Below are 15797 nucleotides of genomic sequence, written 5' to 3'. Positions count from 1 at the left end.
TGGGTAGGAGAGTATGTATGTGTGTGTCCAGTCTTGTGAGAAAGCTGGTACGTATGTGCCTTGAACTGACTTTCTCTCCAGGGTACGTGGACAATGTCCTACTGCAAAGGTAGGGAGAAGGTAGGTGTGTTCGTGGTCGATAGACTTGTAAACCCAGTACTACCCTGATCTTCCACGTCTCCCCACCCCCTCCCCCACGAAAGCTTGATTGCTTACATGGCAGGGGTCAGCAAAGCGGACAAACCCAGGTTCGCCCCCCAACCTGTTGTGTAAGACTTGCCAGCTAGGAATGGTTTTTACACATTTTTCTTAAATGTTTATTTTAGAGAGGGGGGGGGGGGGGAACGCAGAATCCGAAGCAGGCTCCAGGTTCCGAGCTGTCAGCATAGAGCCCGACGTGGGGTCAAACCCACCAACCGTGAGATGATGACCCGAGCCGAAGTCGGACACTTAAGCAACTGGACCACCCAGCGCCCTACACTTAATTTTACAAGGTTGTTTAGAAGAACAAAAATTGACTTTTACAAAGACTTTGTGGCCCATTAAGTCTAAAATAATTACTACACCTGACTTGTTTGCTGGCCCCTCTTATATCTGTATGTGCTTAAGTACTTTTTTGCTCGTCTTCATAAATTAGGTAGTTCCTGGGGCACCTGGGTGGCTCAGTCGGTTAAGCGTCTGACTTTGGCTCAGGTCGTGATCTCATGGCTCGTGGGTTCAAGCCCCATGTCGGGCTCTGTGCCGACAGCTCAGAGCCTGCTTCGGCTTCTGTCTCTCCCTCTCTCTCTGCCCTTCTCCCACTCATGCGGACTCTGTCAAAAATTGAAGTTCCTTCTCTGCCTGTTACACCTAATTCTCTTGTTCAAATAGGTACACCCTGGAATGTTCTAGGAGCAGTCAAGGCTTGGAGAGATGCACCGTTTGGTTTTTTTAGGGCTCAACAGCAGCTAAACTTCTAGGATTTTTCTAGAGTCAAAGCTAAGGTACACACGGAGGCCTGCCACACGAAGTGAGGCTTCCGCCCAGTCTCCATCCCTCCCAAGGCCTGAGAAACCAACTATCTACAGCTGTCTTTGGAATTCTCAGACACATTGTTAGACACATGGGGAACAAAAAGACAGAGAAGCCGTGAAATTTATCATACATATTTACTTCATCTATACAGAATCGAGTAGATAAAATCAGGTTCACATTAGTGAAAAATCTCTACAAAATGTCTTTGAAAAGCAAAACAAGACTGCCTCTGAACAATTCGTATCCTCATGAAAGACGTGGGCTGTAAAAAATAAAGCAGTGTGTTTAGCACAAACTAGAAGATCTCTGCATCTTTTTTTTTTTCACAGTTATTTCCATCTACAGTCTGAAAGAGGTAGATTTTTCTGCAACACCTGAGAATTGAATTGTGATAACCAGGTGTAATAAAGGCAGTTGCATACATAACTAAAAAAACACTGGTCTCAAGACTAAGAAATGTACTCCTAACAAGTCTGAGGGTGAAATGGTCCATGATCCAAGTATTCTCTACTCCTTGGGAGTCTACCGCCACTAGAAATAATACACAGCAAGATCCCAGGATGGTGCAACAAATGCAACTGAAGTGAACTCGACACTTAAACCTTTTCTGGACCAGCCTAAGAGCATTACAGTGTTCTAGAATATGGTGGACACAGGGCGTGCTACAAAGCCACAACACTGAGCTGGTGAGGCGACAGCTTGGGGGTGGGGAGGAGATCTCCTCAGAGGGTCCCATTTGTTTTGATTCACAGGGTAAGGGGGGGGGCAAGATTCTGAAAGGACACCTAGTGCATCCCAAGCAGAATCTACCTCCCTGAAATACCATGATCGCATCTAGCTACAAATACATAGTAAGCCAAAAGCAGCAGGCCAAGTACTGTTAATCACATTGCTTTCTTTATAAAGCCCTTGAAAATATGCAACAGGTCCAAGATTTACATCTTCCACACAGGACAAGCACCACAAAGAAACGTGGTGGGCTACACAAATGGCTTCAACAGTAAGAGCTGTACATCCAGCAGAGTTCTTGTGAAACATCATTAGTACTAATTTCAAAGATTATATTTGATATATACCTTCATTTCCTCTAGGGGAAACGAGTCCAACATTTCATCTAGTAGCAGAAAGGAGTATTTATAAGAAGGGGCCGTTGGAGGAGGGGTATTTGTTTTTGCTTCCGACTCCTTTTGACAGTAATGACAGAATGTGCTCTGTGCTTTTCTTTTCCTCCACTGTCTGACCCCTTGATTTCATATGACCGAGGGTGGAAGCTTCCTTTAGACAACTTCCGATTCTCTGAACCCAGTTTAGACTAGGACTGTGACAGGACTTTACAATTTTAAAGAGAAAACCTTTTTAACTAGACAGAACAAACTTCATTCAGTCCAGTGAACAATTTCAGTTTGATAGTTGTGCTCAGTGGAATGTGCTAGAGCATCCATTCTAGTAGAGCCTTTTTATTTCATAAAGTATTTTCAATGCAAATCAGAGCAAAGTCCAAGCTTTCATGGTGCGACCTGACCTCTCATTTGCATAACTCAGCCACACTCAACATGATTAAGAACAAAGGAAAGCCGAACAAATTCAGAAGTGACATGCTTCAGAGGGCAAGTTCCCCCAGTCCAAGCCAATTGCAGAGACCTGGATTAGTTAATACTGGCTTTTCTCTTAAAAGGCAGTAAGAAAAGGGGGTGGGAGAGCCACACACCAAAAGCCTAAGTGATGGATCCTGACTACTTAAAACTCTCTGCCAAGTCTTCCCACAGTTACAAATGTGAGTTCCAGTCTTTTCTGTTTTGGAAATAAAATGTTTCGGTCAGCATGATCCACAATTAAAATTCCCTTTTTAAAAACCTGGAGAACTGCTGTTGGGATTCGCGCAACTAGCTGAACACCAAATTTCAAGTAGCCAGAAGGCAGCAGAGGAGGGACTTCGCTTGATGAAAGCTACACGCGAATTGAACCCTCCCCGGCTTAAAATGACAACTACCAGTGGCTGCTTTCTGCGGGAAGTGGAGGATGTGCACCCAAATCCCAAACAAAGCCAACAAACGACCATATTCCACGGCGGTCCAAGTGTCTAGGTGGTCCAAGTTCAAACACTGGTTCTAGTTCTAACCTGAAACCGAAGCAGTAGGATTGTTTTTAGTCACAAGATTAAGCCTGTTTGTCCGATGATTTGCCTGTATATACTATTTTAAAAGTGACACCTTTATGTACATAATCTGCCGAAACTTTGAATAATTTGAGGCTTGCAGCCATGTCAAGTTGTCAAGTGATATAAATATTATCAAAAAGCTAATCTGAATCGAAGATGCTATGCTGGTTTCTGACCCAACCCTACTTTATTTTTACTTGGCATTTAAATGGACCGTTAAGACAAAGCTAATCGTCTTGATTTCTTTTTGAGTAATATTAATTGGGGGGCCAGGATGTTTAAATGAATATGGTTTTCACACCAAGGAACCATTATCAGAACAAAGTTCCCTTGTAATGATCGGTCCCATCTCGAGTGAAATGAGAATAATTCTGTGCAAGGAATAGGGAAGATAGGACAAAGCAATGGTCACATGCGTTCCAATGTAGGGAAATGAGGCAGATGTGCAACACGGCTGAGGAAAACGTATCGAAGGAAAACTATTCAAAACTGCTAAGCAGCCTCCTGTACCACGTAAGTCCAGTAGTTCTAAGAAAATACAGATATGGTAGAAAAAGTAAGAAAATTTTCACCACAAAACCAATAGTTACTACTAACAGAAAATTATACACAAAATATAGCTCTCGATACAGTGATCATACTTCATTTCAGTCGACGGACTCGATGCCTGGCCCGGCGGACACGGCCGTTCTCTCCTTCGCCGCCTTGGGCGCGGCCTCCGGGGAGACTCCCGGGGCGCTTTCAGAAGCAGTGTTCGGCTCCTTGGGGGACACCGGGGCAGCGCAGGGCCGCGTCCCAGGCAGTGCTAGGTCCGCACCTGCAGCTCTCCCCGAGACCTGCTCCTTCAAGACTTCCACCTTCTCGTTGAGCTCGTTCCGTTCCGTTTGAAGAGCCCTGCACAGCTTCTCTAACCGGTCCAGTTTTATCTGAAAGGCCTTGTACTCTTTATCACGGACAGTTTTCTGTAAGGAAAAATGATTCCTGTGACCTCGTGGAGTACAGTTTACGGGATACAAAATGTGAACAAATCGGAGTCCCGTCAGAAACTACTTGTTTAATCCCCCTCTTGCACGGGCTCCATTTCCTCAAGCACCACCTAACCGTCTAGCCAGCTTCACTACATACCTAGCTACACGCACCAAATGTATTTAACACGGTTAACGTTATCCTAGGGTCCCGAAATATCCAAAATCCACTTTTTACAACATTTTGCGGGGCGCCTGGTGTGTAGCTCAGTCGGTTGAGCATCAGGCTTCGGCTCCGGTCGTGATCTTGCTGTTCCTGAGTTCGAGCCCTGTGGCTGGCTCTGTGCTGACAACTCGGAGCCCGGAGCCCGTTTTGGATTCTGTGTCTCCCTCTCTCGCTCTCCCTCTCTCTCCCTCTCTCTGCCCCTCCCCCGATCACACTCTGTCTCTCAAAAATAAACACTGAAAAGATTTTAAAAAACATTTTGTAGCTATCAACAATTAAGGGAATTCAAGATACTCCTCACAAAGCTAAAGATTAAAAAAAAGGGCCTGGGGGGCGCCTGGGTGGCGCAGTCGGTTAAGCGTCCGACTTCAGCTAGGTCACGATCTTGCGGTCCGTGAGTTCGAGCCCCGCGTCAGGCTCTGGGCTGATGGCTCGGAGCCTGGAGCCTGTTTCCGATTCTGTGTCTCCCTCTCTCTCTGCCCCTCCCCTGTTCATGCTCTGTCTCTCTCTGTCCCAAAAATAAATTAAAAACGTTGAAAAAAAAAATTTTTTTTTAAATAAAAATAAAATAAAAAATAAAAAAAGGGCCTGATTAAAAACAGAAAATGACTCATTTCTACATACATTTCTTTTGTTAGATGAGAACAAGATTCAAGGTCGGAAAAAAAGCAGAAAGAAAGGTACTGGAGTTGTTCTCTGTACTCTACTCCCACACCGGGAGAACCGATCGGTGCTTCTGGAGGTGGGCCCTGCACCGGCAGCCCCAGGAGACTGGTTCGAAAGGCTGATTCCTCAAGCTAGTGAACCGAACTCTGGGTGGAACCTAGCCATCTTGGTCTTAAGACCAAGCTTGTTAACAAGCTGGAATCTGAGGCAAGTTCCAGTGTGAGAACTGACTCCCGTAGAAGAAAGCGAAATCCACATGCTTTCCGGCGATCTCCAGCAGAAGCCTGGACTGACTGAGCGGGTAGTAGGAAATCTGTTAAGGCCTCCCTCGGGGCCCCCCACCTACAACCCCGAAAGACACTTGCAGATTTTGCGAAGCCGTCCCCCTGCCCCCGGTTCTGGCCAGAGCCCTCGACTCCGGCCGTGGTGTCCCCACACGCCCCCTGCCCTGTTGGGGCCTGAGCTCCACGAGTCCCGGTGACAAACACCCCTTACTCACGGGAAACCACCTCACCTCTTCAGCCATTTGCAGAAGCGCTTTGTTGTTGTTTTCCCATTTGGTGCGCCATATTATTGTTTCTTTTTCCAGTTTTTTAATTTTCTTTGTCATCTGGCAATCAACACAATTGCAAATGTAAATTCTAAGTTCCATTTCTCAGCTGTACACCCTGTCCCGCCACAGAAAAGTTTGTTCCGCCCCGCCCCCGTCACTGCACCTGCCTTGCCCAGCTGACAGCTGTGCCTGTCCGTTGGCGGCAGAGCTGATCTCAGAAGCATCTAGGGCGGCAGCAGCGGGAACCAAAGTAGGGGTTTCACATTATGAGACAAACAAATCTAATCTCCTCGATTTCAGAGGCAGCAGCACACGGAGGAAGCGGTCAGACACCACACTGAATTCTCGGCTTAGGCTGGAGCGCGTCTCTCAATCCAGCTGAGAGACCTCCTCCCCAGACTGTACAAAAACATGTCCACGTTAGGAGTCTTCTGTTCATTAAACTAATTCATCTGATTCTTGGAAGCACAGGGGTTTCTACAGCTCCCCGCAAAGAAGAATTAGCGACGTACCGCAAGCCCCAAGACCGTATCAGTTTTGGAACTATCGGCAGCGTAACTTCGCGAGCACTCCAGTGAGAGAGAAGGATGAAAGTAGTTCATCCTTAGCTCTGAGCATCCTCACACCTCACGAGACTGTTCGACTTCAGGTTTTGCTAACAATAAAATGGCTCCAAAAATAAGGGGAACGTTTTGAAACTTGCACTACAGGAACCCAGTTTTCAGAAATTCACAATGAGAGTTATCTGCGCCTGTCAATGAGTCCCGTTTTCGAGATTCCTTCATGCCCTGTTGACCGTGCCCAGCCCTGACCCCAGTGAGGCACTGAGCCAGGCGCCGTTAAGGGAAACAAGGGTACGACAGAGCCAATGCCCGGGGCGGTGGGTTGTCACCCACAAAACGAACACGCAGAGTGGGACAAAGGCCATGCGAAGAGCTCGTGGAAGGTCGAGTGCTGACCGACAGTGATCTCCAAGCCACGAGCGGCGAGGACAGCGACTGGAGAGCCCGTCTTAAACGGTTCTGCCCGAACAGCGTGCTCGGGCGCACGCTGTGCAGAAAGAGCACCCCTCAACTTGAGCCCCAGCTGGGAGGACTGGCAGGCAGAACTGATCCACCGCTCACCAAATTCCCTAGATTACCGGGTCTAAAAATACCCGAAGGCGGTAATTTGAGCGCTTAACATGGCCAAGTACTGTCGGAATTACTCGGCTTTACAGAGGATAGGGATTTTTGTTATTTTTAATGAGGAAGGCACAGCAAGGTTAAACCACCTGTCCAGTCACATTACACGGGACCGGGACGCTGCCTGGAGCACACACTGCCCGCCACTGCACACGGTCCAGTCATAGTCATGACACACCCACCGGACGCTCACAAAGTGCCAGGCGCCGCCGTACTTGTCTCCAACCCGCCACCCTTTTCTAAGGACCCATTTTAAGGGGAATATGCCACGTAAAAGGAGAATGAGTGGACAGACTTAGGGATATATGTGTACATATTCTGGTTCTCAGCTTGGTATCAAGGATATCGCTTTCCTTAATGTGGGCAGGAAAATTAAACAGAAGCCGAAGACCGAAAGGGTTTGGACGAAGGAGAAAGAATTCAGTGGGGGTATAGTTAAAAGAAAACGAAAAGCTAAAAATGTAGAAAACACTGGGGCACCTGGCCGGCTCAGCTGGTGGAGCGTGCGACTCTTGATGTTGGGGTTGTGAGTTCAAGCCTCATGTTGGGTGTGGAGATTACTTAAAATAGATAATTAAATTTTTTAAAAAGGTGGAAACACTGATATATATATATATATATATATATATATATATACACATATATATTGATTACACATATATATATAAATAAAAATATACATAAATGTGTTTGCCTCTCTGTGTAGATATATAAATATAAATAAAAAAAATATATAGATATATAAATATATCTCTATATATAAAATCAACCAACCAAAATGTGTTCTGGGCTTGGATGTCTTTAAAAAATCTCCAAAAACACAGAGCTCTGTGAAGGAGGGGTGGGGTGTCACCTGAGTGAATAAAACAAGACGCAACAACAACAAAAAGAAACCATTTATGTGTAATGACAAATTGTATTTGACAGAGGAATTCACTTTAATAAAGCTAGTATTTAAGAGCACAGAGCTCACTAGCTACACGGACTACCACTCCAAGGGCAAAACGACCACACAGGATGCCACTAGAGGATAAGAACAGGGCAAATGAAGACTGTACCAGAACAGCATCAGCTCGTCCAGGCAGCGATCATGCTTAACATAGCTTCTTCTACTAATTCCCTTTTACGTAATATTCTACTAAAAATACGCAAATACCTTTTCCATCTCCTGCCGGAAGGTTGTAAACAGTTCATTGCTTTTTGCCATGGTAGTCTGGAATTCTTCAAACTTATCCATATAAAGAGAAAGCTACAGAAAAAAAGTATGAAATATTCTGAGTTCCAGGTAAACCATTTGAAATCCCAAAAGACTTTCCAAAAGAACATTCTATGTTTAAGCATTAGTTACTTGTTATAAGTGACAGAAGGAAGAGCAGACACAAAGCAGCCCTCGGGTGCTGGACAGAGACAGCTCAAGTTCCATAACCCACTGAGATCCACTGAAACTTAGCAAGTTTCGTGGACTTAAACATCTTTAGAAGTAAATGTTTAAAATGTACAAATATTTACTAGCTCCAATCCACCAATTATAATAAAAACTGCTGTGGTTGGTAGAACTGCAAATTTCATACAACTAACTGTTCCCGAACTACTCCCTCTCCTTAGATTTGAAAAACTGTCCTTGGAAAAAGAGCATTCTTTTAGAACATCACCTGCACATTTCTTAGCTTGGTATCAAGGACAGCTCTTTCCAGGGGCGCCTGGGTGGCTCAGCTGGTTAAGCAACTGACCCTCGGTTTCGGCGCAGGTCATGATCTCGTGGCTCTTGAGATCGAGTCCCATGTGTGGCTCCACATTGACAGTACAGAGCCTGCTTGGGATCCTCTCTCCCTCTCTCTCTGCCCCTCCCCCGCTCATGCTCTCATTCTCTCAAAGTAAGTAAATAAACGTTTAAAAAAAAAAAAAAAAAGGTGGGCACCTGGGTGGCTCAGTCGGTTGAGTATCCGACTTCAGCTCAGGTCATGATCTCACCATTTGAGTTCAAGCCCCACATCGGGCTCACTGCTGTCAGCCTGTCAGCACAGAGCCCGCTTCTATCTGCCCCTCTCCCGCTTATGCTCTCCCCACAAATAAATAAATATTAAAAAAAAAAAAAAGAAAGATAACTCTTTCCTTAACATATACAGGAAAATGAAACAGAAGGTGAAGCATTGGTTTGGTGGGGAAAGAAAGAATTCAGTGGGATGGGGTTTTTTGACTTACTTGATTTTGACCGGTTTGGGTCTTGAGGACCATGGCTCAAAGTACACTTTAAATACTGGAAACTACCCTGCTTGTAAGGACCATAATACTGTCCCTATTGCATTGTATAATCTCAAAAAGCTTAAAATGCATGTTCACAGCTTTTTTAAAATTCTATTTGGTTTTTTTATTTTATTTTTATTTGAGAGAGAGAGGGAGGAAAAAGGGCAGAGGGAGGGGTGGGTGGGTGGGAGGAGAGGGGAAGGGGGAGAGAGAGAATATCTTAAGCAGACCCCATGCTCAGCACGGAGCCCAACGCAGGGCTCAATCCCCTGATCCTGAGATCACTACCTGAGCCAAAATCAAGAGTTGGGTGCTCAACCGATGCCACCCAAGCACCCCCACAGCCACTGTTACTGAAGATGCAACATCCAGGTAGACTGTCCCATCCGAGAGCTCAATGCTGGCCCACACTGGGTAGTTAGTAAGTGGCAACTACCATCACACCTGGCCTTACATGCCTGGATTACAGAACAATGGGTCAACAAACACCAATTCGACTCTATCCTCAACAAATGCTGGAAACTGACATGGTAAGAACACAGAATGAGACCAACTCTTGGAAAGGACAGCCACATTTAGGGACTAGGAAAAGGAAGCCGTGACAGCAAAGGAAACTAATAATCAGATAACACGACCCAAGGTGACACAGACCGCAAACAGAAGTTACAATGAGAACAGTCCAACAGAATCAGAGCTGCCTGGGAGCTTCACAGAAGGGTCCTCTGGTGCTTTGCAGGGACTCCCACACTCAAGTCTTTTTTCCAGGGGCGCCTGGACGGCTCATTCAGTTGAGCATCTGACTTTGGCTCAGGTCACGATCTTGCAGTTCTAGAGTTCGAGCCATGCGTCAGGCTCTCTGCCATCAGTGCAAAGCCTGCTTTGGATCCTGTGTCCCTCTCTCTGCCCCTCCCCTGCTCGCTCGCTCTTTCTCTCTCTCTCCCTCAAAAACAAATATTAAAAAAAAATTTTCAAGTCTATTTTCCAAAGCTGTACACAGATAGACTTTATATACCTTTTTCATATCAATTCTCTTCTCCACTTACATGGACAGCAGAGTTTATGGAGCTAATAAGGGGTTCAAATTTCCTAGAAGCAATCTACCACAATCCTAAGTTATAGTGGGAAGTTCAAAAGACTTCTTGAATTTTCACTCTAAAAAGTTCACTCTAAAGTTAGTCTAACTTCATAGGAAATGAGTATCAATCACCACACTGTAAAACAGGCCCGAAGACAAAAAGCACTGAAAAAGAGGTGGTCATAAAGATTCACAGCAGTCTCAATGTATCAATGCATTTTGGAACTAATTTAGAGTCCTTACATTAAAACAGGTTTATTATATAATCAACTTTTAAAATAGGTAATACTTTTTTCAACTGAATATAATCTAGTTACTTGGAAAAGGGTGAACTACAGGTAAATACCTAATTTCACCTGTCCATAAAGACACAGGAAGTCTTTTCTCTTTTCTTTGAGTGGGGAGGCAGCGTCTGCTAGCCTTACTCCACAGAAGACAAACACCAAGAGAGGTTTGCATTAGGACAAAACTAAGGGGTCTGGGTTGGAAAATAGGGAAGCAACATAGAAATGCCTTGGCCCACATGGTTTCATGGATGAATTCCACCAAACACTTAAAGAAGAGCGAATGCCAATTCTTCTCAAACTCTTCCAGAAAACGGAAGAAAAGGGACACTCCCCAACTTTTTTTTTTATGTAAGGTCCGCATTTACCCTGAAACCAAAGCCAGATACGAATACTGTAAGAAAACTACAGGCCAAAATCCCTGATGGATAAACTTGCAAAAATTCTCAACAATCAACAAAATACTAGCAAACCAAATCGAAAAGCACATTAAAAAGATCACATACCATAAATCAAATGGGATTCGTCCCAGTGATGATGCAAGGATGGCTCAACATACACAAATCAATAAACGTGATATTTCACATTAACAGAATAAAGGAGAAAAACCATATGATCATCTCAATAGATACAGAGAAAACATCTCACGAAATACGACACCCATTGATGATATAAACACTCAACAAATGGGGTACAGAACGAACATACTGCAACGTAATAAAGGCCATATGTGATAGACCCACAGCTAAAGGTTTAAAGCTTTCCTTCTAAGATCAGAATAAGACAAGGATGCCCACTCTTACCACTTCTATTTAACACAAGTACTAGAATTCCTAGCCAAAGTAATTAGGCAAGAAAAGTAAAAGGCATCCAAATCAGAAAGGAAGAAGTAAAATTATATGTTTTCTGATGACACAATCTTATGCACAGAAAATCCTGAAGACTCCACCAGAAAACTGTTACCAAAAAGAAAAAAAACAACCAGAACTCCTATTTACAATAGCATCAAAATCAAGAAAATACTTAGAAATAAATTTAACCAAGGATATGAAAGATCTACATGCTGAAAACTAAGATACTGATGAAAAAACTTGAAGAACACAAAATGGAAAGATACCCTGTGTTCATGGATATGGATCAAAAGTATAATTAAAGTATCCATACTACCCAAAGCCATCTACATTTAATCCTTATCAAAATCACAATGGCATTTTTACAGAAATAGAAAAAATAATCCTAAAATTTGAATGGAACCACAAAAGAGCCAGAATAACCAAAGCAATCTTGAGAAACAACAAAGCTGGACAGAGAGGCATCACGCTCCCTGACTTCAAAGTATACTACAAGCTAAGTAATCAAAACAGTATGCTACTGGCATAAAATGAGAGACATAGACCAATGGAACAGAGCTGAAAGCCCAGAAATAAACCCCTACAAATATGGTCAACTAATATTTGACAAGGGAGCCAAGAATACCCAATGGGGAAAGGACAGTCTCTTCAATAAATAGCGTTGGGAAAACTGGACCCCTATCTTACACTACTCACAAAAATTAAGGACTTAAACATAAGACCCAAAACCATAAAACTCCTGGAAGAAAACATAGGTTGAAAAAACTCCTCAACAATAGTCTTGGAAATTTTGGTTATGATACCAAAAGCACAAGCAACACAAGGAAAAATTAGTAAGTGAAGACTACACTGAACTAAAAAAGCTTCTGCACAGCAAAAGAAACAATCAACAAAATGAAAAGGCAACCTATGGAATGGGAAAAAATATCTGCAAACCACATACCCAGTAAGAGTTAGTATACAAAATAAGGGAATTCATATAACTTGATAGCAAAAAACAAATATAGTCCAATTTAAACATGGGCAGAGGGCCTGCATAGACATTTTTCCAAAGACGACACACAGATGGCCAACAGGAACATGAAAAGGTGCTCCAACATCACGATTCATCAGGGAAACGCACGTCGACACCACAATGAGATGTCATCTCACACCCGTCGGGATGGCTATTATAAAACAGACAAGAGATAATAAACACTGGCGAGGGTATGAAGAAAAGGGAATTCCTGTGCACTGCTGGTGGGGATGCAAATGGGTGCAGCCACCATTAAATCAGTACAGAGGTTCCCCCCAAAATTAAAAATACAACATATGACCTAGGAATCCTACGTCCAGGTATACTGTATATCCAAAGGAGATGAAATCGCTATCTCAAACAGATCTATGCACTGCCATGTTCACTGCAGCATTATTCAAAATAGCCAAGATAAAGAAACAACCTAAGCGCCCACAAAGAGATGAATAAAGAAAATGCGGTACATATACACAATAGAGTGTTAATCAGCCACTTAAAAAAAAGAAATGTTGCCATTTGTGATAATATGGATGGGCCTTCAGGGCATTATGCTAGGTGAAATAAGCCAGACGGAGAAAAAACACTGTACGATCTCAGTTACATACAGAACCTAAAAAAGCTGAACTCCAATAGAAAGTGGAATAGTGTTGTCAGGGGCTGACGGGAGGGGGATACCTGAATGTGATGGTCAAAGGGCAAAAACTTTCAATTAGGAGATGAGTAAGTTCTGAGGATCTAATGTACAGCATGGTGACTATGCTTAACAATAACGTTATCGTATACTTGAAAAGAAAAAAGCAGGGGGGACCCGGGTGGCTCAGTCGGTTAAGCCTCCGACTTCAGCTCAGGTCATGATCTCGCCCTTCGTGGGTTCGAGCCCTGTGTCGGGCTCTGTGCTGACAGCTCAGAGCCTGGAGCCTGCTTCTGAATCTGTGTCTCCTTCTGTCTCTGCCTCTCCCCTGCTCGTGCTCGCTCTCTCTCAAAAATAAACAAACAATAAAAAAGAAAAAGAAAAGAAAGAGAAGTAGGAAGGACCCCCATGAAAACCACCACCTCCACAGCTCTATCTAGGAGTAGAACTGTATGGTGGTTGACAGCCAGTTTTTAAAACTGCCTGTTACGTGCTCACCGCACAAAATTCTAAAGATTTTAGGTTCACCTATGTGAAATTGCCGTTTTTGTAGGTCAAAGAAGTACCAGCAATTTTGTATAATTCATCTTAATACAAAAGAGCTACAATCTGAAGATTTCTCAGGTTTTCTTTAGTTGGAAATCAGCAGACACACATGGGAACAGACTGGGAAAGGGAGGAAATACCTGGGCTACTGGAAAGGGGGCACTGCAGACAGCATCACCAATTGTCCCCGTCTGCCTGAGACCTAAGTGTTTCCAGGGACACGGGACTCTGAATGCTAAAACCAGGAAAGTCCTGGGCAAGTCAGGATGAGCTGGTCACCCTAAGCAAAGAGGAAAACTCCAGGAGGGACACGTGATCTACTCTCAGTTCTGGCTGGGAATAAGCACGAGCATCTTAGAGAAAATTCAAGATACGTATCAAATGAACCACAGATTTTTCTTACAAACGCCGCTACCCCCTGCTGTCAAGTTACCTGCTGTTTTAGTTGTACTTCTTGCTGTTTCATTTGTTCATATTTGTGCCTTGATTCTGTTGCTTCTTTTAATAACTAGAAAACAGAAACATTCTGGCAGAATACTAATAGTAATTACAAATAGGACTATTATGTCAAATGATCAGAGTCTGGCTTAATCCTTCCACTCATTTTTTTAGCAAAAACTACAAGCCTATAGATAAACTTTGTTACATCAACTGCTCATTACCTATCGTCTTCAATCTGTTCCCCCTGTTAACACTAAGGAATGTTGGAATCATCTTTTACTGCTTAGAAAGAGTACCGCTAGAGGCCTAATAATAGGTTTACAAAACTCAGGGTTAAATTGTTATGTTTCAGGTGAAAAGACAAGTCTGGTATTAGAAAACAGGGCTCAGAATCTTGACATTTATCTAAGTGACTTAGAAAACCACTGTACTCCTTGAGAACCAAGATGAGGCAGAGCGAAAGGGTATGGAGCAAAGCAGTGAAATCAGAGACCAGTTTCTGATCACTTTTTAAAAAGCAGGGGAGAAGTGGATGAGCGCTTTAATTTATATACTTGAGTTTTCAGGAAAATTATATAGCGAAGTTGCATAGTCAACAACTGTTGAAATTCAGTCCCTGAAGTAAAATGTCACACATAGTCCAAATAAGCCTGGAAAAGATATTAAACCAATTACAAAGTATAAACGTGCAACGTAGGCACGTGTGTGTGTGAATGTACAAAATTCATACTCCTGCTTTGGAAATGACAACCGTTTCTTCCATCACGCACAGGACAGCATTATCAGTTCACACAGAAGGATCGTGCTGTATGAAAAATCTCTCTCTCCTAAGCCTAGGCTCACACTCAACATGGTAAGTTCACACCATGAGGGGCACTGACGAACCAAGTCTTCAGAGTAGGCTCGCCTCAACGCCTACGGTACTTCCGCAGAAGCTGGACGGAACAGTCCTCACTGCCATAATCATCTCCCAGTTGGTTGGTTGGTTGATTGGTTTTGGTTAAGCACATAGAGTCGAATTTGCGTGTGTTAAATGTACATACCCAGTGAGATTCCATGGTATTCATAATTACTGACGGGAAATATAGTCTGAACATACACTCTGGGAACGATGCTGAGTGATTAGGTAGAGAGAATTCTGTTAAAATTTTATCAGAATATTATGCCAGAATAAGTAGACAAATAGTTTCCCTACTTTCAAGTTACTTATTTAAAGACAAAATATAACAATATATGAGACTAGTGTTCGGTAAGCTTGATATTAAACTGAACCGCTAAATACTGGTATAATTCTGGAACTTGGTGACTATTATTCTAAGCATGGAAAAGTCAAATGAGTGCAGGTCTTTCCCCTAGTTAGTCTAAACTCTCCAGTGTATCTTCTGTATAAAAAATGGAAATAAAAAGCCAAATGCGTTCTGAGACACACATGCCCTTCTCAATCTAGAACAAAAAACCAGTTAGCATGACCCAGGTGCCGTATTAAATGTCGAATAAGTTTCAATGCTTCAAATGGCTTTGGTCCAATTTCGACAAATTTTTTGTTAAGAAAGAGAACTTACAAACTCTCTCTCTCTTTGATGTTTTTCATCAGCTTCTTTTATTAGCTGTGTCGTCTGCTGAAGCTTGGCATCCACAAGCTGCTGCTGTAACTCCTTATGTTTGAACACTTTATCAATATGCTATGGGAGAAGTAAGATTTCTTCCATCACTTAATGAAACAGGAACACAATGATGGGGCAACAACACAAGTTACGATACCACGCTCACGATCACCCTGCTCTTCCACCACAGCTGAGGACACCGGGTCCACGCGCTTGGAGAAGCGTGTGCCTTACATCACACTGCAGACCCTCCCACACTTGCAGGAAAAGTGCCTTCTGGATACTACCCTGTACCCCTTCCCTTTTGGAGTTGGGCTGTCGAGGAGCCTCATCAGCCTCA

General features: G+C 43.4%; 1 protein-coding gene across 4 annotated transcripts in view; it reads right to left on the bottom strand.

Moving 5' to 3' along the window:
- Positions 1-1131: 1131 nt before the first annotated feature.
- TXLNG (taxilin gamma) overlaps positions 1132-15797 on the bottom strand; it is a 54737-nt gene continuing 40071 nt past the window's right edge. For 2 of the 4 annotated variants that reach the window (XM_058714283.1, XM_058714282.1), the window contains exons 6-10: positions 15416-15535; positions 13846-13920; positions 7923-8015; positions 5544-5639; positions 1132-4134 (exon numbers count right to left, since the gene is read on the bottom strand). In XM_058714283.1, coding sequence (XP_058570266.1) covers positions 3820-4134; positions 5544-5639; positions 7923-8015; positions 13846-13920; positions 15416-15535 — 699 coding nt within the window. In that variant the 3' untranslated portion in view covers positions 1132-3819. The remainder of the gene's footprint in view (positions 4135-5543; positions 5640-7922; positions 8016-13845; positions 13921-15415; positions 15536-15797) is intronic. The other 2 variants (XM_058714284.1, XM_058714285.1) reach the window with 2 other exon arrangements.

This window comes from Neofelis nebulosa, chromosome X (genome assembly GCF_028018385.1).
Source record: "Neofelis nebulosa isolate mNeoNeb1 chromosome X, mNeoNeb1.pri, whole genome shotgun sequence".
In the NCBI taxonomy this organism is placed as follows: Eukaryota; Metazoa; Chordata; class Mammalia; order Carnivora; family Felidae; genus Neofelis; species Neofelis nebulosa.
The sequence above is the reverse complement of the archived record's forward strand: the minus strand, read 5'-3'. Positions and strand labels throughout refer to the sequence as shown.